The following is a 27721-nucleotide window of genomic DNA, read 5'->3' on the forward strand; positions in this document are numbered from 1 at the left end:
TTTATATTATTCATATGCATATGTAGACTTATATAGACTTATAAGTTTATAACATACATTGAAAATAAGTCTCTAGATATTTAATTGTTGTATTAGTATGAATTGGTATACTTATGAGTTATGTCATATTATATATGTATAATTTGTTATTATATAATCAAATGATTTAATGATCAATTGATCATATGTTATTATCATATAAAATTATAGTGATAATATTTAATACTCAAATTGTGATTTAATTATTATTATTTTTTTAAATTGTGATTTAATGATCAAATGATTATGTTATATGTATAAATATTTTTATAATTATAAAAATATATTATATAAAAATGCGGTTAGCCATTACGGTTAGTAAACCCAATAACAGCTAACCGCTAGGCGGTTATAGCGGTTAATACGGTTAAGTGGTTAAGTGGTTAGCAATTAACGGTTATAGCGATTAGCGGTAAGCGGGCGGCATTGACACCGCTAGACGGACTCCATACTAATTTGAAAGAAATTTCTTGCCATTCTTAAAATATGAGAAAAACAACGGCCCTCTTAATCATCTGGCAAGATGGCCACAGCTCCTATGCGACACATCACACACGTATGGAACCAAATAGAAGGCTTTCTCTTACAAGTAGGATGCCTTCTGATTGGGCTGTCTTAAACGTCTGGTGACAGTACTGTTACGCTACTGTCATTTCTTTTTAACTTTTAATTTTTATTTTGTTTTCTTTGTCAAACTCGTACGGGCGGATATTCCGTTGAAACGAACCATCTATTTTTGTGGGTAAAATCTAAGGACTTTCGGATCTGAGATGGGTTTTGGTAGATTTTTTCTGACAAAATGGTGATGGTGGTGGTGATAAAGCTGTGATTTTGTATTGAAAAATCGATTATCTTTTAAGGTTTTGTTTTTTTTGTGTTGGTGTTATTTCAATGCCTTTAGATCTGACACCATGAGGAAGAAGCTCGATACTCGGTTTCCTGCTGTAAGTTTTCTCCTTTCTCTGTCTACGCTTTTTTATTTTTTATTTTTAAAGACTCTGCTTGGTTGCTTGGAAAACAGAGGAAAAGAGAAGCGAAATGATATCTGAAAGTCATGATTTTTTTTGATTAATTGAATGATGGGTGTTAATTAATTTAAATTCTTTAGTTTTTTGGTGCTAAAGTTTAGGCTTTCTGTGGATTTTTCAAGTGTTGGGTTTTAGTTTAAAGGAGTTGAATCAGCTGGTGGGTGTTTCGTTTTTGTTGGATTTATGGGTTGTTTGATCTTCCGGATCTTGTTTTATTGTAATTTTGTGATTTTTTGTTGCATTCCTGTGGTTGTACTAAGAACCAAAAATGTGTTGATGGGTATTTAATTTTGGTGTTATTATGAATTGGGTTGTTTTTTTGTTCTTAGGTTTGCTTTTGGTTTCTATTTGATGATGCGATTTAGTGTTAAAATCAGGTTATGGGTGTGTCCTTTTTTGAGGCTCTTTGGGAGATATGTGATCTGGTTTAGTTTTGTTTAGGGGTAATAAATTGCGGTTGAGAATTCCATGACTGGGAACTTTCCTTTAGGGAAATAAAGCGAGAAGCTATGATGGATTCTATAGGGAAGTTTATATCCCTCAGGACTACAATATATAGTGGAATTAAAGGCCTTCTTCTTCAAAACCCTTTATAACTGGATAGCTGCCTAAGATTGTTTACATTACTTTCTTATTTTTTAAAATTTTAGTTTTTAGTTTTAAATTTTTTTTATGGGTAGGTGTTTTTCTTGTATACTTCGTGTGAACTTGGGTGCGCCCTTTTATGTTTTAATTAATTTTTATGAAAAAAAAGGACGGTTTGACGTATGTTTGTGCACGCTTGTTAGAGTATTACTGGTGTTTTTCACTTGTTTGAGAGCTGTTTGGGGGAGAAACATTCTTCTTGGACCCGAGACTTATAATCTGATATACATACACATTTGGAGACCCGAGTGCATAACATCAATGTGTTAGTTTAGATTAGAGATTATTTGTAGGGAATTAATGAATGTTAAAGAAAGAATTTTGGTGATATGGTCTGCCACACACATCAGATGGTTTCTCTTCTTGATTCCTTAATATTAATTTCTTTGCCAAACATATCAGAGTTCTGTTTTTCCAGTAGCTGCTGCTCTCTTAGCTGAAAAAAGAGCCTACTGATTCCTAAGATGTCAATCCAACCAAAAGTTGCATGCATGGAATAGAAACTCAAAATTACTAGGATTTTCCTGTATTACTTTGTCAAAGTCTATCTTTCCAAGAAATTCTTCATTTCAGAAATGAACATTATATCCTAGAACCTAGTGCTGGCCCCCTAGTTGTTTTGCTTCATATCATTTTTTCTTTGGCTAGCCTCCTAATGTTGCCATCAAGTCTTAGTCTTTTGAACATGACTCTTGTGAGATGGATGTATTTTCAGCTTTGGGTCTGCCATCACAATCATAATTTTCCTGCCCCCAGGGGGAAAGACCATTATGGGCCTTAGGAATGAGAAAAAAGGCTGACAGTTTCCTAGCTTTCTCAGATGCTATACTATAATTGAGAAATCCTCTATACATCTTTTAATGATGTCTATCCAGACTGTCATCTTATAATGCTCAAAGCCCAAAGTGATAAAAACGATTATAGTTGGACTTGGTGTTTAACATTTTTAACATTTCTCGTCTTCGAGTCTTTTAGACTTGTTTCCTCTTTAGATTTTAGGCGCTTGTAGAGTGTTTGCCTCTCGTGTATACTTTTTGTGTATGAGGGATTTACCTTTTTCTTCCAATAAAGACATTTGTATTTATCTGTTACGCCTTCTAATTATTGTGGTTTTATTATCTAATCTCATTATCTGATAGAAAGTATTAATTTGACAGGCTCGGATTAAAAAGATAATGCAAGCGGATGAGGATGTTGGCAAGATAGCGTTGGCAGTGCCTGTTTTAGTTTGTGAGTAGCTGTGGCTTTCTAGATTAATATGCTTCTTCCTGCAGAGTCCTATGATATTTGATAGCCTTGCTTATCATCTTCTTGGATAATTTTGCAGCTAAAGCATTGGAATTATTTTTGCAAGACCTTTGTGACCGCACATACGAGATAACCCTGCAGAGAGGAGCAAAGACTATGAGTGCATTGCACTTGTAAGTAAAGGATTACGTTGATTCGTTTTCACTCTATTGTTAGCTATTAAATTGGCATTGATTTGTTGAAGAAATTATCCTAGAAATAGTAGCTAGACTTTTCCAATTTCACACTCAATGACCTCATTAGTATGGTTTATGAAGTAGGTTTCCTTCCTAAAATGCATAGATCTACTTACTCCGATTACTGAGATTGGTGATACTGCATATGATTTCGTGGGTTTTAACCTTGTGCTCCTTTGTAATATCGTTTCCTTTTGCTAAAACTAAAAAATGACTTGAAGTTTCTTTAGATATTTCCTACCATACTAAGAACCTTTTTGACGTAAAAGATTATCTGGTGCCTTCTTATAAACACTTGATGTACTTGGTGAGACCTAACTAGGGTTGTGCCAATTGAAAATCTTGCATCTAGTAGGTCTCAATCGTGAGTATCTATGGGAAAATATGGGTCAGATAACCATTCTGCTATGAGGAAAAAAGAATGAATTTCTTTTTCCAGGAAAACCTAACAGTTAATTTGGCCAATGAAAATCTCATTGTCATAACCCATTCCCTCAAGAAAAATAAAGAATCACATTTTCTACCAAGTGACATCCATCAGGAAACAAATGAAACCTTTTTTTTTATATAACAAAATGGACTCTTGTTATGATATCTTATGTCATCAGCCGACAACTACTTCCCTTAACCCTAAAAAGAAGAAGAAAGAAAAGAGAAGAAATCTCAGGTTGTGTCTTCTATTCTGATTCTTCTCATGCATTATTTATAATATTGGAAACCCTTTTGGCTTTTGTTTCCTTAGTTTATAGTGTCATGTTGCTCCCTCGTGCATGCAACTTGGTGTTTCTCATGATATTTTAAGTATCAAACTTGATCTAACTAATTTCTGTCTGAAATTGCAGAAAACATTGTGTACATAGCTATAATGTGTTTGATTTTCTGAGGGAGGTTGTCAGCCGGGTCCCAGACTATGGTCATGGTCATTCTGACGCTGCTTCTGATGATCGTACCATTTCAAGGAGAAGGTCAGAACTGCAATTCCTTTTCTTTGTTTCCGTCTTATTGATCTTGATATAGTAAGCAATTAGATATATTCGTTGAATTTTTATTCTGCAGGAAAGCTTCAGCTGATGAATGCAATGAAAGTGATGAGGAGTCAAAGAAAACCAAGATGGTAATAACTACTTTTTGCAAAGCTCTCAGATCAATTCATAACGAAGTCATCCCTTTTCTTTTATTATATCAGAGAATTTGTACTTTGTTTTTTCTTTTTTGAAACTGATTTTAAGTCTTTTTTTTTCCTTCAATTTTTTCTTGTTGATGTCCAAAACCAACTGCTTTGTTCAAATCAAGGAAAATGCATTTTTAGATTATATCACTTTTATATTGTCAATCTCTCTTCAGCAATTTTAGGGTGAGGCTGGTCGTAATTCATCAGTTGAATTTCAATGGCTGCTATAATGGGTTTTTTTTTTTTTGGGGGGGTCCTTTCTCTATTACAAAATTTGATCTAGAAATTTGTGATGTGGAATCATCTTTAAGTTATTCATCATTGAAGTTGGCACGCAAAAGAATCTCTAAAATGTTGTTATGAAGGAAGATTAGATTACTTTTGGTGTATATAGAATGTAAAGATATCCATAAAAATGGATGATGACTTTTAATTATTTCCTGCAGCATGAAGTGAGTCATGCAGGCAGCAGTGGCAGAGGAAGAGGCCGGGGTCGAGGAAGAGGCCGTGGGCGAGGTGCTCGAGCAGCGGAAAGAGAAACTGCCCGTCTTGAGACTGGATCCGACCCCTGTACATCGCTTCAGAACAGCAACAAAGATAATCAGAACCCGGACACATTGATGGATAACAGTTCTGAGGCAAAGGAATTGTCAAAAGAGAATGTCGCAGTTACAGATGGCTCCAACCTAGCAGCTCGAAATTTCGATCTGAATGCCAATGTTGATGAGAACGAAGACAAAAAGGCAGCGGCAGCAGCAGCAGCTGCTGCTGCCACCGCCAGCACCACCACCCATGCCTCCTCAGCTGGGCCTACTACAGAGACTCGACATGAAGAGCTTCCTGGCTGGTCTCTTTCTGACATGGACAAGATGGCCATTGACCCTCTTCAGCTTGCACACCTCAGCACAAGGTTAGATGAGGAGGAGGAAGATTATGATGAAGAGGACTAACTATGCTTGAAATTAGTGTTTAGTAATCAGACACAGATTAACGCTCTATGCTCATGGTGGCAAAAGGAATAAAAAGAACATGGATGAGTGGAGATGAAAGCATGCCCCAATGCAGTTTCTTCTACAAGATCTGGAAGTAATTTTTTTTTTTTTTAGATTGTCTTAATGATTACATGTTTCTGTCATACCACTTGCTAACTATGATTTCCAAAGGTAGCTGCTCCCTGGCAACTGAAGAAAATATTAGTTTGTGAACTTTCACACTTTAATCATCAATGTATTATGGCAGCCTTGTTAGAGAGGTAGATTGCCCTTTGAGAAGCTTCTCTGTATCATATATTTCCTTCCCTGTTTGTTTCTTGTGTTACTTTTTCTATTATGGTTAATTAATACTTATTCCATCTACTCATTTCACTCTAGCTTTATATCCAAAAAATTCCCTTATTATATATAAATCCATCTCATCCTGGGGTGCCATGCTCATTTAATATATCTTGATTATTTATATTAAAAAAAAATTAAATTAAATTCGGGATGTGTCTAAAATACATGTGAAGATTATTCTACCCCTTCCGAAAATATGTTGAATAATGAAAGGCCCATCTTTAATTTTAAACGAATAAAGTGAAATTGAAATCCACATCACATGTTGATGAAATTTGTAGTAAGTTGGGAAGCGTGCCGTCTATTTGTGGAAGGCCAACTGGCATTACTCGGATAATTTCGCTTTTTTTTTTTTTTTTTTGGTGGGGTATATGTTTTAGATGAGATGATGAGATGCATACTTTTATATATATATATATTTTTTTTTTTTCTTCTAAAAAAAATTAGTAGATTTAGGGTTTGTTTGAGATTATAATTTTACAAGAATAATGTGTGTTTTTAAAAAATATCGTAAAACAACTTTTGATATTGCAATTTAAAAAGTACTTAGGTCCTATTTAGGATTGCGTTTGAGTGGCCTAAATGTGCTTTTAACACTCAGAAAGTCCGTTTAAAAACAAAAGTACTCGTTTGGTATAAAAATTAAAAAAGCTTTTAAAGGTTCAAAAAGTCTAAAAATAGTCAAAAATCACTGTTGGCAAAAACTTAAAAATGAAATTTTTGTCCAAAAACTCTTTTTGACTTAAAAGTTATATTTCTCAAACGCAATCCTAAACAAGCCCTTAATCTAAAATAGAAAAAAAAAAAAAAATTGTGATTTCTACAGGCTTAAGATGTTTATTTATTCGAAAAAACGTGAATTTAAACCAAAATCATGATTTCACATAACAAATATATAATAAAAATTTACTTTTTACCATGTATTTGAGATTTTAAAAAATAGCAATTTCAAAAATGCAATTTTTTAAAACATAATTTTTAAAATCGCACAAAGAGTATCCGCCACAAATAAAAAAAAAAAAAAGCTGGTAAGTTGCAAGTTGCAAGCTTCTTTGAGACAATGCAAATCATCGTTTTAATCATGGTGCTGAGTTGGATTATCAAGTAAAAAGAATATACAAGGTCGTAATATCGCCATTCATTCATATAGATATTTTAGAAGTCATACACACCTTAAAATCAAAACATAAGCAGAAGGTAAAAAAAAAAAAAAAAAAGAAAAAAAAAAAAGCCACGAGCCCAAAGAGCATATAAACATGTAGATTATAAAATATATTTTTTTTCTGAGATTACAAAAGGTAAACCAAATCAGGACTGCTGTTGCTCCATCTGATGCAAATGGAAGTTACCTTCATTGTTCTTGTGTACTTCCGCTTTATACTTCTCTTCTTTGCTTCCCCTCTTGACCTTTAAAACCAGGTCAAACTTTGCAGAATCTTCTACCACCTGTTTTCACACGTTTTCATTAATAATAGCATCTTGCTTCAAACAGCATGAAATATAACTATTTTCTTGCATTTACAGTCTACATTATCATTTTCTACTTCCGTACCTCCTCCCTATTCCTTTATTCCCTTCGCATACGTAGAATTCAAAATGCATCTGCATTTTCAAATGTAGAAAGGCAAATCTAGGGGTGGCAATTGTTCAAGTCATGTTGAGATCCAAATCTATAAAAGTCAATCTTATCCGACTCATTTAATTAAATAGGACAGACCCTTCAATCTTTAACCCAATAAATTTAAGTTGGGTTTAGATTAAAAACTGCCCAAATCCTTACGTCATGCATTAGGTTTTCAACTAACTCAACCCATTTAATCAACCCGCTAATTTTGTATTAGGTTCATGACAGGTTCAAAGGTCATGTCAAAAATTAGCAACTAGGCAAAAGTATTATTTCCAAGCAATTATAAGTAGCTATAATTATCTACAACCATATATAAAGGCCCCATGCAAGTAGAAGTAAAAAGTATTTTCCCCCCAAATCGTAACACCTATTAGGGGAATAAGTCCTTTCATGGAGGATTCTAAGATAAAAAGGATACTGATAATACAATAGTGTATAGGATATTATGGATTTGAGTCACTATTTAGATCCACCACTCTGCCAGCGTGCTTTACTAAATGAGAGGTAATCATATAGACAAATATATAAATAAACGATCTTTAAAATGCAAAATATCTTGAAAAATATAGTTAGTTCCTGAACATAACACAGTATGATTCATATCTCAAATCGCAGTTATTCTTTCGGAACAAAAAGAGGGTATAAGAGGCACTGACCTCTGCCTTTGCATGAACAACCTCTTGAAGTTCATAAGGGAACAATGAGTTAGACCTCTGCTGGATCGTCTTGATAGCATGATTTGCCGCATCCTGAACTTGGGGATCATGTGCTGGCACTGCTTGCCATCCTGGGACAGGCCCATCTGATCACAAACACAGACAAGTATCACTGATAATGCTTTTGTTGGTTTCAGTAGATGCTACTACGGGAAAGATGTGGTTTCATTGACCAACACTAACTTCATGGCCAATCAAGTTTCAATCGCAAAAGACAATCAGGTCACAAGAACACATCCTCAGAAAAATCCCGATCCTAGGTAGTCAACATTTTGGCTATTCAAAAATTCCATCCAACTCAATCTAAGGCACCATATTCTATAATAAAGCATAAAAATGTTTTTCTCACAATAGTAGGAATTAACTTCATGGTAGACTTCTTAAAATTCTAAATGCTATTTAGTTAAATAGTTCTTATTTTATGATCTCAGGGGCTCTCAGCAATTAATCAAGAGAAATTAAGATAAGTTGAAATTCGAAGCATTCCTCAATTAAATAGTTCAGATTTTGCCATCTGCTCCATAGAACTTTTTTTTTAAAAAAAAGTAATTTGTTAGCCCCAAGGGGAAAAAAAAAAAAAATAAATTAAATTAAACTAGTGACTTCCGCCCCGCCACATTAAGATGGTAAATACTAAAGTGATAAACCCTGAACTATTTAATTAAAAAAATAAAGTTAAAACTGTAAGAACTATCTTGAGAAGTTGATATTGATATTGTAAAGGAACATATTGGGAAGCAGTCAATGAAAGGGTGTTTGTTAGTCACCTCTCTTAACACCAAGATCTGAAGAGGTAAATGCTGGTGGTGAGTCTCCAGCATGCTTGAACTCCTGCAATTCTTTGGAGTTCAACCATGGCTTCACCCAAACCTTGGCTTCATATATCTTCTTCTTACCCGCATCAATGGCTTCAATAGTAAGATGATGCAAGGTACCAGCAACCACCTGTTCTTTGGCCTTCACAACCTTTGCAAACTCCAGCAATGCATTCTTCAAAAGAGAGAGAGAAGAGAGAGATAAGAGCAAATTAGAAAAATCCAGGAAAGTCTAATGGCTGGGATTATTATCCTATTAAATTGATCATATTTTTATGAGAAATCCTATTTAGTAGACTGACTAAGAAAATCACCCATTACCATTGATTTTTTATTTTTTATTTTTATTTTTATTTTTATACAAGCTTTTGATGATCCAAAGGTCATCAAAGAATGATTTTCATACCATGCCACCACAATTATACCAGGTTCTCAGCATTTATCTAACTCCACCAAACCTTCAATGTTTCTTAAATTTTTACTAAATGGCTCAATTTTATTTAGTTTATTGTAATCTTTTCTCATTTCATTTTATTTTCAAATTAAATGGTTCAAATTCTCATCATTTCTCACACTAGTTCAGAGAAAATGAATTATATTTCGCTAAAGTGACATCCAATAATTTAAAAGAAAAAAATTAAGAACTTTCTAAGCTAATAAATGCGAACACAATAAAATCTAGAATCATTTAATTTTAAAATAGTGATACGAATCCGTAAATTGTGGTAAAACGGTAAAATCTGAACCATTTAACTAAAATTAATGGATTAAAATTGCAGAAACGCGCGAACAAAATCAAAACGGTAACTCCAGTATATATCACAAAATCATAACCATCATTAAAGAATTCCTAATACTTCTTTAATTCCTGTTGTAAAATGAGACTGGATTTTGTAGGATAATTCTTCAGTGGATTACTGAAAATTCTAGTACATTTGAATTAAGAACCAACATATTTCACAATTTACTTAAAATTAAGATGATAAAATCTGAACAATTTAATTAACCGTAAACGGGTTAAAAATCAAGCAAGCACTAAAAGTTTCAAAATCCTGATTCTCTTTTCGCAAATTCCATCCATTTTAACCAAAAAAATATCACAAGAAAATATTTCACAATTCACTTAACATTAAGATGATAAAATCTGAACCATTTAATTAACCGTAAACGGATTAATAATCAAGCAAGCACAAAAAGTTACAAAATCCTGATTCTCTTTTTTTGCAAATTCAATTCATTTTAACCAACAAAAATCACAATGAAAACCTCTTTCTTGTTGTGTTCTTCGACGGCGAAGCGAGCGAGGCCTTCGATCTCGGCGCTGTTCTGAGAAGCTCCTCCTTGTGATTCGTGCACGCCTCCCAATGTGGCCATTTCGCAGAAAACCTTCGATTCCGAGAACGGAGAGAGAGTTGTGAGAGAAATCGCTAGCAGTAATATTAGAGCAGAGAATGGGAGCGGTTTCTTCATCGTTTGGCATTTTATTCCATTTTGCAAGGCTTTTAACGGAACAACTTTCGGTCTTCGTTTCCGTTAATTGTTTTCTCTCTGTCTCTCTCTCGTGGAGCCGAGTAAAGCCTCGTGTGCTAGAGTTTTGACACGTGGCTACACGTGTCGATCTGTTATCACGCTCGGTCCTTTCCGTTAAAAGATGCGCTTTGCTTCGTCGGTGCTCTTGCTTAGTTTCTACGTTTTCCTTTACAAAAATTTGCAAATATTCTTTATGATAACAATAAATGAAAACAATATATATATATATATATATGGCGATTTATACATTATAAAACGAATAAGTTTAGCTCCATTATACTCAATTTTGATCTTAACCAACTTGATATAAATGAACCGGATCGTTATAATTGATGGTTCGAATTGCATATAATTTAAACAGTTTCATATAAAGGGGTTGTGGGCTTTTTGTCTTAGGCAGCCAGACAAGGACGAAACTACATATAGACGAATAGGGTTATCGCCCTCCCTAGTTTTTGTTTTTATTTTTATTAATTTAAAAATATATTTAATTGTAGGCTTAAAAATTAAGTTTAATCTCTCATTTATACTTTGAGCCCTTCGAATGAAGAATTATAGTTCCATCCATACAATAGGGATACGGGACCAACTTGTCCCAGATAAATGAACCCCAAAACCCCTTCTATTTGGAGCAATCCGAATTGCATGGAATTCGAGCAACCAAATTACAGAGCAAATTAAATTTTTAAATGAAACCCATTAAAGAAGAAATTAGAATAAATATTTGTAGCTCACATTATAGATTAGGCACTCAATAAAACCATACTCTTTTAGAAAAGTAGTATGAAGACTAGCGGGTGGCTTTAGAATAGAATAATTGCAAGCTAATGGGTTCACAATTTTTATTTTTATTTTTAATTTGTTGCTTTTGTTAAGTATACTCGTTCTTCCTTGCTACTACTTTACTTTGTTGGTAGAAGTTTGATTAAGAGAGTTTACGCGGGTCCAATTCTAAATCTTCTTTTTGACTCTCTTTATGCAAGTTTATGTTTCTTTACTAAGCCTCTGTTTGTCTCTTTTATTGTCAATTCCTATCAAAGAATAAATTTGAGCCATTTGAATCTCTAGAATGCTCTTTCAAAATGAGTTGGGATGAGTTTTTTTTTTTTTTTTTCATAAAACTATCTTTTTCATATGCTAATTAAAAAAAAAACGATGTGTTTCTCGCATACTAAAGGATACGTGACAGACTAATGAACTGAGTTGAAAAAATTTATGTCGCAAAGTAATTCCAAAACTTTCATTGAACAATATATTTCCCTGAGTTAGTGTCAAAATATTAATTTAAATGACTAAATCGTTAATTTTCTAATAGCTTAAACTTTTGAAATAAATAGTAATTAAACCTGATATCAAAGCATAAGTTATGAGTTCAAACCATAACTCTACGTGTTACGCCATACTTATTGAGAAAAAAGTTTTGACCTACACATGAAAATCTAAAACTTGGAGAAGAATCAATATGGTGGGTGCATGCAATGCCACAATTACAAACAATATTATACAAATTTTATTTTGTATTCAAGTATAACAATACAACATAAACTCCCTTCTGGAGTAAAAAGTGTTTGTTTACAACAGCAAGAGAAAGGAGATCAAATCCAAATGTGGGGGGGGGAAGAAAAGCACAAGGCTCTGCAGCAAAATAGGCCCAGCGTGCTTCAAAAACAAACTTTCAAAAAAAAAAAAAAAAAAAAAACAAGAACTTGTCATGGCAATGATTCAGCACTTGAGCTGCTTAAAAAGAGGGAGGAAAAAAACATGAGTTACTATAACCTACTCATGTAACATCCTCCAATTTGACAGCTAATGAGCAAAGAAAAAAAAGTAATTAAAAGAAAAACACTTCCCCATCAACTTTGACAAGAAAAGGAAAAAGAAAAGGCATAAAGGAAAAGACTGATAAGTGATTATGCAGAAACACTTGGTCCACAGCAAGTTTTTGGTTTCTTTCCTTTCAGCTGTTCCTTGTTATGAAAACTATCTCTGGACTAGAAAAAAGCTGAGGAACACTGTTCTTCATCGTTGGTTTTGAGTCACTCTGAGATCCTGACTGGAGCCTTATCTGTAATTTGGATCCAAATAAAGAACAATCAGACTTCATAGAGACTGTACTGCAGATGGCCATGTCGAGTTTTTATTATACACCGCATTCCAAAGTTGGAATATCTAGCAAACAAAACATAATAGACCTTGATGGCAAAGTTTATTCATTATTTTCTCATGGATTAGCAACACCAATATACAATTATAGACCTCTAACTAATTATTTTGTTTATGATGAAATTTACTCTCCAAATATAGTGCCTTGACATTGGATTTCGTTGAGAGGTAAAAACAATTTTACACATTAAATCCTAGCATCTCTAGCCGTATGAAGATATGAAAGATAAATAGATAATGACTCATTAAAATAGTAAGTTCTAATGAACCACTAAAAATTTGTCTGCTAGCGAAAATTATGAGAAGAAAAAGTAACAGATTATAGCACAAACCTCATAGCGTTCAAGGAACGATGCAAATAATGTCGCAACTCCTTGAATTACAAATTTCTGACCAACACAGGCACGTGTGCCGGAACCAAAGGGAAGAAATGCTGCATTGTCATTTGGATCATTTAAGATGAAGGAGCTCTCTCCTGGATTTACAACTTTTTCAGCATTCCCTGATAAAAGTTATTACCAAATATTTGTTATAATTGCATCATGTTAATGTTGATTTGGTGTTATGCTAAAATCAGGTCATGATTGTCATAAATTCCACAACTCAATCTCATGTATAGAAGAGGAGGGTGAGTAAATGCAAGCTAGATTTGATTCCACATGAAGCTCAAGCAATATATCTGTAAAATTTCAACAAACGTAAACCATATTGATTGCTAAGGTAGAGTTAAACCATCTATATGGTGCTAACTAAAGATATTACTCGAAACGAAAAGGTGGGGAGGACATATTGTGGTAAATACATAAATTAAAATATTGATTGCAACAAGACATAGAAGGCGGCAGTGTGGAATGTGGATCATGAATATCAATAACTAGATAATACTGAAATAGTGAAATGAGTGTACAATAGGCAGATAAAATATAGTGCAAGTATGAATAATTAACATTGGAATTAGGCAGGAGTGAAACCTGTAGATGACCCATTAAGCACCAAATCAGATCCATTTCCAGTCTTTGACAAAAAACGATATGGATTGAATTCATTGGCATCTTGCCCCCAACTAGCATCATCCATATGTACCAACTGGACAGGCACAACCAGTACTGCTCCAGCTGGTATGGTTACACCAGTTTCGAGAGTAAAGTCTTGAGAAGTATGAGAGAGGGGGCGGGGGGGAGAGAAGAAGTTAGTGATTTAAAAAATTAACAAATAAACAGCAAATAACAATCAAAATCAGTATTAGTAAATTAGTACAATAAGAGCATGGTACATAATTATGAATAGGCACCACAGATAGATGGGGAATATAATAAAGCATCAGTATTCCCAAGAGTATTCTATCTAATGTGCTCCACAAACATGGCTTTGGCGTATAGGACAAACTAAACTAGATAAATCATTATTACAAAAGCTTGTAAATGTCCAACAAAGTCCTTTGTCCGGTCTACCTTCCAATAAAAACACCATATTAATCAATATCCTCTTATATTGCATGCTTGATTATGATCAAGGTCAAATATCAAAATATAATGCCATTTTTCCTATGAGAGGTCTTCATTTTTACTGTAGAAAGTAGGAAAAAACAAAAAGAAGCTTTACAAAAAAAGTTGAATTTCCAACATATGCAAACCCGGGCAAAAAAAATGACTTAACATTTATATCAAGTAAGGGAGGGAGGGGAAAAAAAAAAAAAAAAGACAAAAATGTTCTGATCAACATCAAACTTTTGTGAATATCCTATAAACATTGGCAATTTTACGTAGCCATGGAACCTATTGTGAATTTTAATGCTTTATGCAAGGCTTTGTAGACCATTCACTCATGGGGAATTTTTTGAAGAACTTCATACAATATAAAAGTCAATCCTCCCCATATAGATAATATGCCAACTTTCATATAATCCACTCATTCAATATGGGCAATTCATCTTCCCAATGTGCTATTAACTTTCTAGGGTGTCACAACATGTGAGAAGGAACCATGCGTTATATACTTAACTGCCTTTGCAATCAATTCCATACAACACTAAGAGAAAATATAACACAGTACAGATGAAGTCTTTCCTCATTAATAAAAAATTATAACTTGCTTGACTATGTGCATTGGTGCAAGTGAAGCGACCATCTCTAAAAACTGCAAATAAACATGATTGCGTGTGTGTACCTACAGTTATGGCTTCAAAGGTGAATTTCCTCCTTTTCTCCAAAAAATGAACATGCTAATGTGCACAATGAACATTTATGGCTTTGAGATGAATTCAAAAAAATCATGAGCAGATTGGGACCGTGTAAAGGTTTAGCAACGATTAAGTTTCACAATTAAAAGCTCACTGCATCACCATCCTTAGGTAGATATATTGTAATAACTGTATATACAAATCCTAATATACAATTCATCTGGCATGATAGAAAATAACATTTTGGAAGTTGGATGTCTAAGATAAGCTCTATGCATCCCAACACAAAGGTATGCATATGCCAGAGACAGATACAGATATCCTGCAATGTAAAGTTCCATGCTCTTACCATGTTTCAAAGAACATCTCTGTAGCAAAGGCCCTGCTGGCAGAAGACGGGCAGATTCATAAACAGTTGCTAATAATAAGACCATCTTATCAACACAATGTTGGTCCTGTTTCATTGACCCATTCCTTGTCATAATTATCTCTGAGTAAATCTGCACAAAGATAAGCATAAATTGGAATGTCACTAAAAAATATGACAACTGAAATTTTCTCTTTCAAAAAGCAAGTAAAAGCAGAATTAGAATATCAATTTAATAACACTAGAGACCTATGCACAGTTTGATACAGACCGTGATCACAACATACATATAATATATTAACAAAAGAATAATTAAACTTCCAAACGCCAAAATAAGAGATTAATATTTGAATCAAGGCCAGTAGGGAGGAGGGAGTGAAAACAATGTGGCAACCAGACAAGAACCTTCACTTAGGAGACATGGGCATACTTCCTTTCATGCTTTATTAGTGCTTGGTATGCTCCATGTGTCATTCATAGCAAATTCTAGGAGCTTACAGATGTATTGGATATCTTACCTTAAGCACCATGGAGGAATTTATCAATGATATAGATCTAATACGGATTCCGAACAATGCATATCATCAATGATGATTCTATCATCCAATACATGTAGCAAAAAATATGCAAATATGATATGCACAATACATACACAGTGCATGCACATACACAAATTTCACGTATTCATGCAAGAACACACCAAGCACCACCATATTCCTGAATAAGCAAGAGAGAATAAATCCATACAACTTTAGCAAAACATTCAAGAGAGAAATAAAGGGTTCATATAACTCATAATTTTGCTAATCAAAAGGAACAGTGGGGTGGGTGCTAGAGTTTAAAGGTGCCTTCATTTGCATCCAATTGAACACTTCTAGAAGTCACATTAACTCATCTGACATCAGTTCTGAAAAAATGAATTTGGAGCAACATGCTGTAAAAATGGAAAAGACAAGAGGAAAGAGGAAAGAAAGCTACCTTATCCTGTATTTCTGGATGTGTAACAAGCCTCTCCAACAAATTACCAATCAAACCCGCTGTAGTTAGGCATCCATGGAACATCACCCCCATGATATTTCCACATGGTTCTTCTCTTGCATTAAGATCGCCATTAAGCTCATGTAAGGAAAAGTTATCTGGCATAGCAACACCACAACAAGATGGTGCACCAGATGCAGATTCCCTTCCCATGTTTGTAATTCCATTATGAAGGTTTCCATCCATGTGACAAAAAAGCCTGCAGTTCTTTCGGCACTGTTGAACAATGTCTTGAGTTAAGAATTTCAATTTTGTGCATAATCGCTGGTACCTCCAAAATCCCCGTTTCCAGAAGGGAGTAACACCATATGAGGCCCAAAAGCAAGCATCTTTAGCAATCATCATGAGGAGCTCCTCATAAATAGTTGCCTTGGACCAAGCCAAGAATGTATCTCCAAAAAGTGTGGCTCCCAATAAGGTAAAAGCCATCTGTTGAGAAACTATTTTGCAATCAATACTGCCTTTCGTCATGAATGTGTGTATTCTCTCCATGATACAGTCCACAACCTTTGTAGGAATAACAGTAGCTCTCTCAATCAATCTCCCATTTAATTCTGTCGCCAATGATTCCCTTCTCCTTTGCACCTGGATATATGTACAAAACATCAAAAAACATGTGTGTGTGTGTGTGTGTGCATACAGGTGAATTATTTTGTTCAGGGTAGAATGTGTAGTCACACATGACAGTGAGAATAATTAAATGAATGAGCCATTTCTTCTTCTTCTTCTTTTTTTTTTTTTTTTTTGAGAAGCGTTCATGATATAAAAAATGATGATTTGACAAACACATACCCAAAACTCACAGACGTATAAGAAACCTGACCATAAAAGCATGAGCTAAGCATCATTTGGCATTCTAATGACTTCAGTCAAAAGCACAATAGGCTGTACTGCATGTTACATGCTTCAGTCAACATTTGGTAACAAATTTCAGTAGATGGGGTACAACCATTATTCCACACCAAAGAGAAGAAATTACTATACATACAATTTTTTATTTTTGTTGATGAATTACTATATATACATATATAATTTTTGGAACAATAATTTATCCTTCTTTGCATGTCTTCACTGAGCTGCTAATTTGAAGCAATAATTCCATAAGGAAAGACAACTCTTTTACCTTCAAGCTCCGAAGAAGACTGAAACTGACCCCAGCTTCATTGACTTTGTTTTCTTAATTAATGGGAATTGCATGAGACTCTCAAGTAGAATATAAAGTTTAAAATTCATATTAAGTGTTCTGACATACATTGTCTTTCCCAGGTTCAGTCAGCACAACATACCGATACAGCTTCTAAAGCAGGCACTAAAAATTATGTATGGGAAGGAAAAAGGAAAAAAGGATGAAGGGCAATGAAAACCTAAGCTCATACCTGGTCAAAAGATGAAACAAAGAGGCTTGATGGTCCAAAAGCCAAACGGAATGCCCTCCCTGTCAAAGGCAATTTATCCTCAGCCTTTAAAAGCATCTCTTTGATAAGCGTTGGATCCTTTATTGACACCAAAAGCTGTGTAGGACCCAACCACAGCTTGACAACTGATCCATACTTCTTGTGTGAAACTGATAGGACTTCTGAAAGCCAAAAGGACAGGAAACGTTATGCCATTCACTCACGCCCAAAAACAAAATAAAATAAAAAGAACCAAATTCAAAATCATCCAATACCAGTAGCATGCTCGTATTCGAAGATATACTCAATGATTGAATATGGGAAGAAAAAATGGATTTCATCAGTAATTTGAATGGTCTATTGGTAGTTTTAAGATCAAATGACAAAGATTACAATTTCAATTAATAAAGAAAACAATTCAAAGGGCAAAGGCTGAATATGATATTTCTTAGTAGCAAAGAAAAGCATTTATTATTGCTTTATTGTTGTCGATAGTGATGAAGATGATAGTTGGCATGGAGTGAGAAATAGCAACTAGTCAGGCTTGATACACAAGCGATATCAAAATTCATGAAAGTATTTACTTTTCCAATGATGAGAAAAACGTATAAAGGAAAAATGTATATGCTTAATATAAAAGAACATTGTTATCATCAGTATCAAGCAAGCCTTATTCCAAATTCTTGCAGAGCCAATGATATAGAGCCCTCAAAAAATTCAACCAAGTGATTTGTCAAAAGCTTCTTAAATGCACAACAAAAAATATTGAAATTCAACAAGTACAAGAATGGAAGATCAGAGAAAAGCACCACCCAAAAATTTCCTTATCTACTTGGTTATTGAGAAAATCCATGAACACAAGTGGAATAAAAAATTGACTTCTAATCTTTTCGATATCTGAACCCCATCAAAACTATTCCCAAGTCCAACTAAACCCAATTCAACCACCTGACTCACTGAGGTGCAGAATCCCCTTTCCTTTTCTCCATTTTTGACCTAAAATTCTCTACTTGAATTAAGACTTTCATAAAGAAAATAAATAATTTCAATGCTTCAAACTCAAATTTCCCAAACTCAGACAACACCTATAATTTCTATTCACTTTCACACCGACCAAACCGTAATTGAAATTCCCAAGAAAATTCAAACTGAAAATGTAACACCTCAGTTCCACATTCGAAAGAAGAATAGCCCACGTAGAGTTAGTGGATTACAAAACAGCTCATGAGTGCAGAGTTTCACATTGGTTCCTTACCAAGTAAGATTGGGTTTTAAAAATGATTCTATAGAGCTTCAATTGCAACTTGACTAGTCCCCGATAACACAGGTGTGACTGTGTGAGTAGTGTTTTTCATTTTTTATGGGTCGTTACAGAAAGCTTCCTTCTCTTTTCCTTTTGCTCTGTTTTGAACCTAAAAATCTCTACTTAAATTAATATCTGTATAACAATATAAGTTATTTTCTATTAAATTTCGCACCAATCAAACAAGTTACAATATTAATTAAGTTATCAGGTCAAACTTTCAACACATCATAATATCCCAAGAGTGTTTTGGGTTTTAATTAAATAATTAAATCCCACTTTTCATTTAACTTCAACTTTCCACAAATCACAAAATCCATAGCCTGATCAGAGCGAGGTTGAGAAAAATCTAGACAAGGAGTATTAAAATATAAATTAAATGACCAAAAATTTGTATTACAATATTAATTAAATGCTTAGATAAGTAAAAATTTTCACGATAAATGAAATTGCCGATGGAATGGAACTGACCGGTGAGATTTTGGCGGGTAATGAGCTTGGAGTGGCCGTAAAAAGAGGGGCAGGGAGGGCCAGGGATGCTGCGGGCCCGGGCCCAGAGGATGAAGAGGCTAAGGACTTTGAGGAGCAGCAGAGCGGTGATGGCGATGAGGGAAATCCAGAGGAAGGCATTGAATTCCCGGGTGACGAAGTCGGCGAGGAATTGCGAGGCTTCATGAACTTCCTCGGAATCGTAAGCCGCGGAATTCGTTTTCAAGGAGAGGAGTAGAGAGGTGGTTGGAGATGGTTTCATTTTCTCATCGGAGAAATGAGAGAGAGAGAGAGAGAGAGAGAGAGAGAGGGCGTGTGGGTGTGGGTGTGGGGGGTCTGACTTTTTTGGTCTCTGTCGACAGAAAGATCTCGCTTTTTGTGTGTGGGTGGGTGTGAGTGGATTTATTTATTTATTTTCTCTCATGTGTATCTTGTGAAGTTTTGTCCTTATTTATGTGAGGATAAATAAATAAATCAATCAAATTAACATGAAAAAGAGAGAGAGAGAGAGGGTTTGTTCTTAAAAAAATATGCGATTTTCATTAATACCATGAATATATTTTGTCTCATGTGAGGAGAGAAACTATTATTTTTAATGATTAATACTAAAAATACATTTTTATTTCATATGAGGAGAAAAAGAAATAGACCATGTGTGAAGAGAATATATTATTCGTATCGAGAAAGAAAAGCTCATAGTCGAACAAATAAACAAAAGAATTAGGAAATGAAAATTATGATGATAGATACAACGGCAATAATATATTTATTTACAAAGCGACTAAGAGTATGTTTAAAATTGTATTTGAAAAATATAGTTTTTAAGTCTAAAAAATGTTTTTTTGACAAAAGTTTCATTTTTAAAATCTTGCCAAAAGTATGTTTTGGCCATTTAAAAGCGCTTTCAATTCTTTTTAGCAACGGATACATTTTTCTTTAAATGAATTTTTTAGTGTTAAACGCACTTTTAGACCCCTCAAAGGCACACCCAAACAATCCTTAAATAATTATCAACATTATAATATATTTATATATGTGAATTAATCATGTCATTTTGTATTGTGTAAGAATTTTGTCATGATTGTTAAGTATTTTGTGTTTCTTTAGCATCTAGTGATGGTGATTATATGCTTTTTCTGTGGCTCTATTCTAATTTACTCTTGATTGTGCATTGGTATTTGCCTATGGGAAAGTCGCATGACAAGTTATTTTTAAGGAGATGTAGTCCATATTATGTTGCTCACAAATGAGGGATGCAAACAGTCATTTTTTGATGCATAATTCGTTGTTGATTAGGTCTTAATGTCGTGTAGAGAAATTTATAAAGGAGTAGCTTAATCAGTTGGAAATCATACCTCATAAAGCGAAGGTCACTATATCGAATCTCTCTCCCCCGTTTTTCTCTCTTTGTGTGAACATGTCAAAAAAAAAAAGATATCGTATAGAGAAGCTCTAATTTGTAATTAATTGATGGTATCATATGGAATTGAAAATTAATTGAAGACTAACGTGAATCAACATGGTGTTATCATACAAATTTTTAAATTTCAAGATCCTTCAATTGGTTATGTATTTGCTATAATAAACCCATGCTCGATGAGTATGGATTTCTCTATCTCTAACACGGTTACACGACGATGATTTTGTATGAAATCCACAAATTCAGGTGTATGCTTGTGTGATGGTGGTTCGAGGAACTACACTTGTTCGTAGACAAAGTAATATGATGCATTGTATAAATTTCACTTATCTTTAAGTATCCTGTCTCTTTGTAATATTATGCACACTATGATAATCTCTTCAAGCGTTTTTGGGTGGTAAGAATGTGCACGTCCAAGACTCCAAACGCAAATCATACCTGAAGCACTCTAAATGCTCGTTTTACATCTTTCCTTACCGACTATTGAGCTACATCAATCATAACCACAGCGTGACCTTTATTCTATTTTGCTATCCAATCGTTCTTCTTTCACTGTAAAAGTTAAAATAATTTCCAACTCATTATCGGAGGAAAATTCATATAGAACTTTGTCGAGTTCAAACAAATTATCCATAAAAGAGAAAGAGAAAGTAGGAATGAACGAATGAGAAATTTTGGGTTGAAGTAGATGAAAATTATAGAATAAATTGTTTTGTTTATATTGGAATAATATGACCGTAGGAGAATATAGCCGTCGGGAAATATGATCGTTATAAAAGCGACCGGCTAAAAAATAAGACTGTCATAAAAGAAAGAAAAAGAAAAAAGAAAAAGAGATATCCAGCTGGGTTTTTGGGTTAAGAATAATTCAATTTATAGCAAATAATAAAAAAAAAGAGCGGCAAACATTGATATGAAAAAATTCAAATGATTTAATTCACAAATATTATTAAAATTTAACAAAATCCACAAATTCTTGAGAATTCTAAATTTGGATCAAGATTCTCAACAATTTATAGGAAATTTTAGCATATGCAATTTCTTAAAATTTTACAATTATGTTCAAGTTAAATGGTTTGGATTTTGTCAAATTAATATTTGATATGATTGAGATTTTGTGTAATACTTAGTTATATTCGTAGTAATTTATTTTAAATAAACAATCCAAAAAGCAACATCTTGCAGGAAAAAAAAAAAAGCGGCCAAATACCAATTTGAGGTAGCAAAATCAATTGTTTGGCCTTAAGAGGTAGTTTGCGCGTACCTTTTATCGACATCTTTCTTATGTGGTATTAGGTTCTGAGCCGTTTATTTTAAATAAACAGTCAAAATTGCAACATCACGTGGGTAAAAGAGAGGAGCGGCTAAATGGGTAATTTGAGGTGCGGCCAAATCACCATTTTGATTGTAAGAGAGTAGTTGCACGCATCATCATTTATTTAAAATGAAATCTTCATCCATATTGATATAAAAATAATTTGATTTAAAAATAGTAATTAAAATATAAGAAATTAAAGATCATGAAAAAGAATTGAAAAGCCAAAAAGGGAAGAAATTTTTTTTTAAAAAAAAGAAGTATTGGCGCCAAAAACACTCCCGAAAATCCGTACTTGCCACTTCAAAAAGGATTCTCTCTCTCTCTCTCTCTCTCTCTTACACAAACAGAGAGATCTTCCAAATCGAAAACGGAATGTAAATCAAAGCAAGAAAAACCCAAAACACAAGTCAACAGAAACGCTCGTAACGCTCTTCTCTTTTCTGCTCTTCCTCTCTCTCTCTCTTCTTCTTCTTCTTTCTTCTTCAAGCGCTTGTGAAATGACGAATATGCCCCCCACTCGCACCACTTGCGCCTCTCTTCTTCACGAATTGCAGGTCATCTCTCTCTCAAATTAGTCTTTCATTTGCTTATGGATTTTTCTTTCTTTTTTTCAATTTTACCGTGAATTTTGTCGTGCATGTTCTGTTTGGCTGCTGAGAAATCGGAGGCAAGTAAGAGAATTAGGGCTGGAGCAAACTCTAATTTACGTATTTGTGTGTTAATTTTGGGGGTAATTATGAAATATGAGAAAATGAAGTGAAGAAATGTCTTTCAATTTTACTGTGAGTTTTTTCCTGCCTGTTCTGTTTGGCTGCCGAGGAATCGGAGCCAAATAAGAGAAATGAACTGAAGCAAACTTTAATTTATGGCTGCTTGTGTGTGATTTAATGAGAAAATTAAGCGGAGAAATTGTGAAGCGAGTTCAATTTTTGTTTTTTCTTTTTTAGGTTCTGAGAACCAGAAATGCAAAAAATCCCCAAATTCCTTGGAACCAAACGGAGCCTAACTCATTGTCCAGTTTTCATGTTGTTTTCGTTGTTTCTTGGATATTATATATCCATGGTTTTGATTTCAATGCCGATGGAGAATGTTAATTTTTCACTGTTTAATTGCAAACCTTGCCTCTCACGTGCTAGTGAGACACATGGCAATCCAGTTGCCTTTTCAAAGAAATGGTCCAGTTGCAATTTGGGGCATCCATTTCTCATTTTAGGCCAAATTTCTCGCAGGGCAGTTTTAAGCTCTTAAAGGTGTTGCATTTGTTCATTTCTCTTAGTGTTGAAAACCATAGTTTTATTTCTCCCTTACAATGCTCTAAATTTAGAGGTAATCCAGTCATTTGCTCAGTATGTGTAGCAATCAGATTGTGGAACTGAAATTTGGGGCATCCATTTCCTATTTTAGGCCCCAGTTTTATACAGGGCAGTTTTAAGCTCTTAATGGTGTTGTATTGGTTCAGTTCCTAAAGTATGCGAGTTATAGTTGTTTTTGTAATGCTCTAAATTTACACTAATCCGGTCATTTGGCTTCCTGTGTAATCTTTTATACTTAAGGTTCTTTGTTCGTTTAGATTATATGGGATGAAATTGGTGAGAGTGACAGCGAGAGGGATCGGATGCTTCTACAACTTGAGCAAGAGTGCCTTGATTTTTACCGAAAGAAGGTTGAGAAAACAAGAAAGTACAAGGCTGAATTGCATCAGTCATTGGCCGAGGCTGAGGCCGAAATTGCCAATGTCAACTCTGCTCTTGGGGAGCATACCTCCTTTTCACGGGTTTGCTACTATTACACAATTATGTTCTTGTTGCTCATATTGATATGCAGAAGAATGCATTTCTTTATTGAGTTTTTATATGCTGACAATTGATGACCTTAGTATCTGCTGCATGCTTTCTTTAAATCTTTCTACACATACCATTGGTCAATAGACATATTATCTTGCATGTTATTTGTTGATCTGGTTCCCATTTTTCACTGTTTGGAAAGGGAAGGGGCACTCTTAAGGAGCAAATATCTGCCATAAAACCTATTTTGGAGGAGTTGAGGTCAAAGAAGCAAGAAAGAATTAAGCAATTTTCAGAAATACAGTCACAGGTTGTTCGGATATGTGCAGAAATTGCAGGCAATGGCCAATCTAACAGTTCTGATCCACAAGTTAATGAATGTGATCTGACAGTGAGAAAGTTGGGGGAGCTTAAGTCACACCTTCAGGAACTTCAGACTGAAAAGGTTCCTTTGCAATAGTGATTCAGAGTTTTAAGTCGTACCACGTAAGTTAATGGATGTCTGATTTCACTTGTTTTTGCTCCCATGGTTTGTTTAATTTGCAGATTTTTCGATTACAAAAGGTCAATAGCCATATTAATACTGTCCATGAGCTGTCAGCTGTGATGTCGATTGATTTTTCTAAGACACTAAATGACGTGCATCCAAGCTTAAGTGATCCCTCGGGTAGTCAATTAAAGAGCATCAGTAATGACACTCTTGCTAGATTAACGGGTGTGGTCCACTCACTAAAGCAAGAGAAACAACAAAGGCTACAGAAGGTGACTTAACGATGAATCTCTCTCTCCCTCTCTCCCTGTGCATACTTAGGACTAAGATCCTGTGCCTTGAGACTTTATGTTTAAGGGTGAACTTGAAAATTAAATAGGGTGGTGTATTACATTCATAAGTTTTCTCAAAAGCGTTCTTTCTCTTAAGAATATTGTTTTACTGTAGCTGCAAGGTCTTGGGAGGACACTAATAGAGCTATGGAATCTCATGGACACACCAGTTGATGAGCAAAAGGGATTTGAACATGTAACTAGCTTAATTTCTTCCTCGCTTAATGAGGTGTCAAGTCAAGGATGCCTTGCTTTAGATGTCATTGAACAGGTGACGCTTTGTATCTTTAGTTTTTCTTAGAATTGCTTATATTTAGAGGAGGCTATGCAATAGCTTTAACGCTGCTGTATCTGTTGTTTCAGACTGAGGTTGAAGTTGAGCGATTGAATGCTCTGAAAGCTAGCAAAATGAAGGAGTTGGTGTTTAAGAGGCAAAATGAACTAGAAGAAATCTACCGAGGGGTTCATATGGATGTAGATAGTGATGTAGCGCGAGAGATTCTCGGGAGCCTCGTAGATTCTGGTTCACTCAACTCTTCTTGTTTTAAATTTTCTTGATTTACATGAAACTACTTTAATTACTCTGATTTGCGTGTTAGTTCTGTATTGCATAGCTTTGTCTGTTCTGGGATTTTGGATGTACTTTCCAAGCTTGTAAATTATATTCCATCTTTCTACAATCATGCCCTTATCCTTTTCTCTGATGTTATTTTTCTTTTAAATTGTGATATTGTATTCATCTATAGTTCTAATGCATCTCGTGTTATTTACATGTCTGTAATCATGTGCCTTCTCTCCAGAATATTGATTAAGGAATTTTTTTTTATCCTTTTTTTGTTTGAATTGATGCTGTTGTAGTTTTTATACATGCTTTGGTTATTGCTTCTGTAGCTTCTTATTAATACTCTTTTTTGATTTCTTTCGTAGTTTCATGTCTTTAAGTTCTATTTCTTTGATAAATGTAACTTCTCTAATTAGCGATCTCAAACATATGTGTGAGACGGATGGTTCAGATTCGTATCTGCTTTCCCACTGTCAGATTGTGATGTGGTTTTGTTCTTTGTCTTATCGTATCATACTTTTATTGCTCTTGATGTTGATGTTTTTTTCTTTGTTTCTATACTTCTTGCATGTGCATTTAAACTGTATTTGAGGACTCCTTTTTTGCTTATACTTAAGTCAGCGGTAGAACAACATGTTTTATGATGTACAAACTGTTCTAGAATGGCCATGTGATTGACATGCTCACACATCCCTTCACAGGTAATGTGGATCTGTCTGATCTTCTTTCAAGCATGGATGATCAGATTGCAAAAGCCAAAGAGCAAGCTCTAAGCAGGAAGGATATCTTGGACAAGGTGGAGAAATGGAGATATGCAATTGAGGAGGAGAAGTGGCTTGAAGAATATGAAAGGGTAAAATATCTGAACGTGTAATCGTTCTATTAAATGCCAATTTCATTTTCTCCTGGGTCATGATGAGATCTTGCTGCCATCTGCTACTGTAGTTGATCTATAGGTTTTTAAGAGTAAAATATACATAAATTATTGCAATTGTTCCAATTTATTTTCCTTTCATTTTTATTCCATGTTTGATTTCATGTTAATGGTTAACTGTTATAATAAAAGGTAATGCAACGAGTTACTTATCCGGACCTGCTCAATTTAGATCTTCTCAGGATTTTTTTTACATTTTGGTAGTTCTTTTAAATGAACGTTTGGTTGAAAGAATCTCTGAAGTTCTTCTGAATAATGATTTGTTTGCTGTTCAAGTCCATCTTCAGCTTGATGACCATTGCATTTCATGATGTGTTGGGTTTATGGGAACATGGTGGAGCTTTATGTGCTTAAGAAGGAGAATCCCACCACTATTTCTCACAGATTAAATTCAGGAACCATGACTGACTTCGATTTAGATCACAGCATTTTCGAGCTCTCCATAGTGGGACATATAATTGATATTTTTTCTAAAACTATCGCTGACTTATCATTTACATCAATTTACTCATTTCCTTTTCATTGTCCAGGATGAAAATCGCTATAGTGCTGGAAGAGGAGCACACAAAAATCTGAAACGTGCTGAAAAAGCACGGAACCTGGTCAGCAAAATATCATGTGAGCTTGTAATCATCATTCATTTGTATATGTAGGTTACATATTGTTTATAATTATTAATAATCATATCTTCAGTGGTCAGTGTACTATGTTGCAAAGTTCTGCTGTATATGATGGAAATACCAACTCTGTTATTGGTTTTGGTAGGTCAACTTCTTTTGAGGTTTATTGACTGCTCTGTTCATATTGAGAAACCGATTTTAGTTTTTTGGCCAAGAGTTGGTAACAAAGCATGTTGATTGTTGTTGTGTGGTGACACTTGAACATATGTCCAAAAAATTGTTTGTCTCCTTCCTTATGGTGTTTTTAATATAGCCGTTTGGTACTTGTATGGCCATATTGTAAACGGAAATTAGAAATATCGTGTAAAGTTTGACATCTCTAAAGTTTACTAACTAATTCCTATTAGACTTAGGCATAAAATTTTGAACTTCCACGTACTGAAAAATTCCTTCTTTGCCAGTTGTATTTAAGCACTTGATGTAAATAGACTTACAACCCTAGCAATTTACTCCTATTGCAAAACAAATTCAAAGACTTTTAAACCAGTACTTACGCAAATACTCCATCACTTGGACATGTTGAAGAAGATGTACTCTTATTGATAAATACAACTCCTACTACAATTAAAATGCTTGAGACACCCAACTAAACACTACTCCAATCTATTCGAGAGCTAGGCAGAGAGATGGACTTCTAGTCCTAAGTATTGAAGGACTATAACACTAATAATACAAACTTTACATAAAATTCACCCTCGAAAAACCGGCTTGTAAGGGGAGGGTATTCAAAAGCTTATATACCCATGGTTGAGATTGTACTTAAGCCATGTGAGACACTTAAGATTATAACATACCACCATGCTTCCGAATTCGATATTCATGACAACTCACTCTATTTCATAGGTCGTCCCATTTGTGACTCAAACACGTGATGTGGTT

The 27721-nt window shown here is 34.4% G+C and overlaps 4 protein-coding genes across 5 annotated transcripts in view; 2 read left to right on the forward strand and 2 right to left on the reverse strand.

The window, feature by feature from the left end:
- The first annotated feature begins 721 nt into the window (after positions 1–721).
- On the forward strand, positions 722–5726 carry LOC132184449 (uncharacterized). Its single transcript, XM_059598093.1, has 6 exons — positions 722–983; positions 2870–2942; positions 3040–3133; positions 4039–4161; positions 4253–4310; positions 4814–5726. Exons 1-6 carry the CDS (start codon positions 951–953, stop codon positions 5315–5317), a joined length of 885 nt encoding a protein of 294 aa, XP_059454076.1. The 5' UTR covers positions 722–950; the 3' UTR covers positions 5318–5726.
- A 1091-nt stretch (positions 5727–6817) lies between these two features.
- LOC132185338 (cysteine proteinase inhibitor 12) lies at positions 6818–10344 on the reverse strand. Its single transcript, XM_059599128.1, has 4 exons — positions 10126–10344; positions 8812–9034; positions 7985–8130; positions 6818–7147 (listed from the first exon to the last, which is right to left on the reverse strand). The coding sequence occupies exons 1-4, from the start codon at positions 10327–10329 to the stop codon at positions 7010–7012; spliced, it is 711 nt and encodes a 236-aa protein (XP_059455111.1). The 5' UTR covers positions 10330–10344; the 3' UTR covers positions 6818–7009.
- Positions 10345–11876: 1532 nt separating this feature from the next.
- On the reverse strand, positions 11877–19642 carry LOC132190104 (cytokinin hydroxylase-like). Its single transcript, XM_059604994.1, has 7 exons — positions 19305–19642; positions 17513–17712; positions 16077–16721; positions 15081–15231; positions 13524–13700; positions 12885–13054; positions 11877–12454 (listed from the first exon to the last, which is right to left on the reverse strand). Exons 1-7 carry the CDS (start codon positions 19582–19584, stop codon positions 12347–12349), a joined length of 1731 nt encoding a protein of 576 aa, XP_059460977.1. The 5' UTR covers positions 19585–19642; the 3' UTR covers positions 11877–12346.
- A 2762-nt stretch (positions 19643–22404) lies between these two features.
- The window catches only part of LOC132162827 (65-kDa microtubule-associated protein 5), a gene marked incomplete in the record, with an annotated part of 6481 nt that continues 1164 nt past the window's right edge, over positions 22405–27721 (forward strand). Inside the window, 8 exon segments of one of the 2 annotated variants that reach the window (XM_059573050.1) lie at positions 22405–22614; positions 23631–23834; positions 24047–24289; positions 24391–24606; positions 24782–24937; positions 25030–25189; positions 25930–26081; positions 26693–26780. In XM_059573050.1, coding sequence (XP_059429033.1) covers positions 22558–22614; positions 23631–23834; positions 24047–24289; positions 24391–24606; positions 24782–24937; positions 25030–25189; positions 25930–26081; positions 26693–26780 — 1276 coding nt within the window. 2 annotated transcript variants of the gene reach the window in all.

This window comes from Corylus avellana, chromosome ca1 (genome assembly GCF_901000735.1).
Source record: "Corylus avellana chromosome ca1, CavTom2PMs-1.0".
NCBI classification, from domain to species: domain Eukaryota; kingdom Viridiplantae; phylum Streptophyta; class Magnoliopsida; order Fagales; family Betulaceae; genus Corylus; species Corylus avellana.

Coding starts and splice junctions, on each gene's coding strand:
- LOC132184449 (XM_059598093.1), top strand. CDS start 951: ATGAGGAAGAAGCTCGATACTCGGTTTCCTGCT. Junction 984..2,869: donor TCGATACTCGGTTTCCTGCT/GTAAGTTTTCTC, acceptor TTAATTTGACAG/GCTCGGATTAAAAAGATAAT. Junction 3,134..4,038: donor ACTATGAGTGCATTGCACTT/GTAAGTAAAGGA, acceptor CTGAAATTGCAG/AAAACATTGTGTACATAGCT.
- LOC132185338 (XM_059599128.1), bottom strand. CDS start 10,329: ATGAAGAAACCGCTCCCATTCTCTGCTCTAATATTACTGCTAGCGATT. Junction 9,035..10,125: donor AAGAACACAACAAGAAAGAG/GTTTTCATTGTG, acceptor TCTCTTTTGAAG/AATGCATTGCTGGAGTTTGC. Junction 7,148..7,984: donor TTGTTCATGCAAAGGCAGAG/GTCAGTGCCTCT, acceptor GTGTGAAAACAG/GTGGTAGAAGATTCTGCAAA.
- LOC132190104 (XM_059604994.1), bottom strand. CDS start 19,584: ATGAAACCATCTCCAACCACCTCTCTACTCCTCTCCTTGAAAACGAAT. Junction 17,713..19,304: donor TACCCGCCAAAATCTCACCG/GTCAGTTCCATT, acceptor TTTGGCTTTCAG/AAGTCCTATCAGTTTCACAC. Junction 12,455..12,884: donor CGTTCCTTGAACGCTATGAG/GTTTGTGCTATA, acceptor TCCAAATTACAG/ATAAGGCTCCAGTCAGGATC.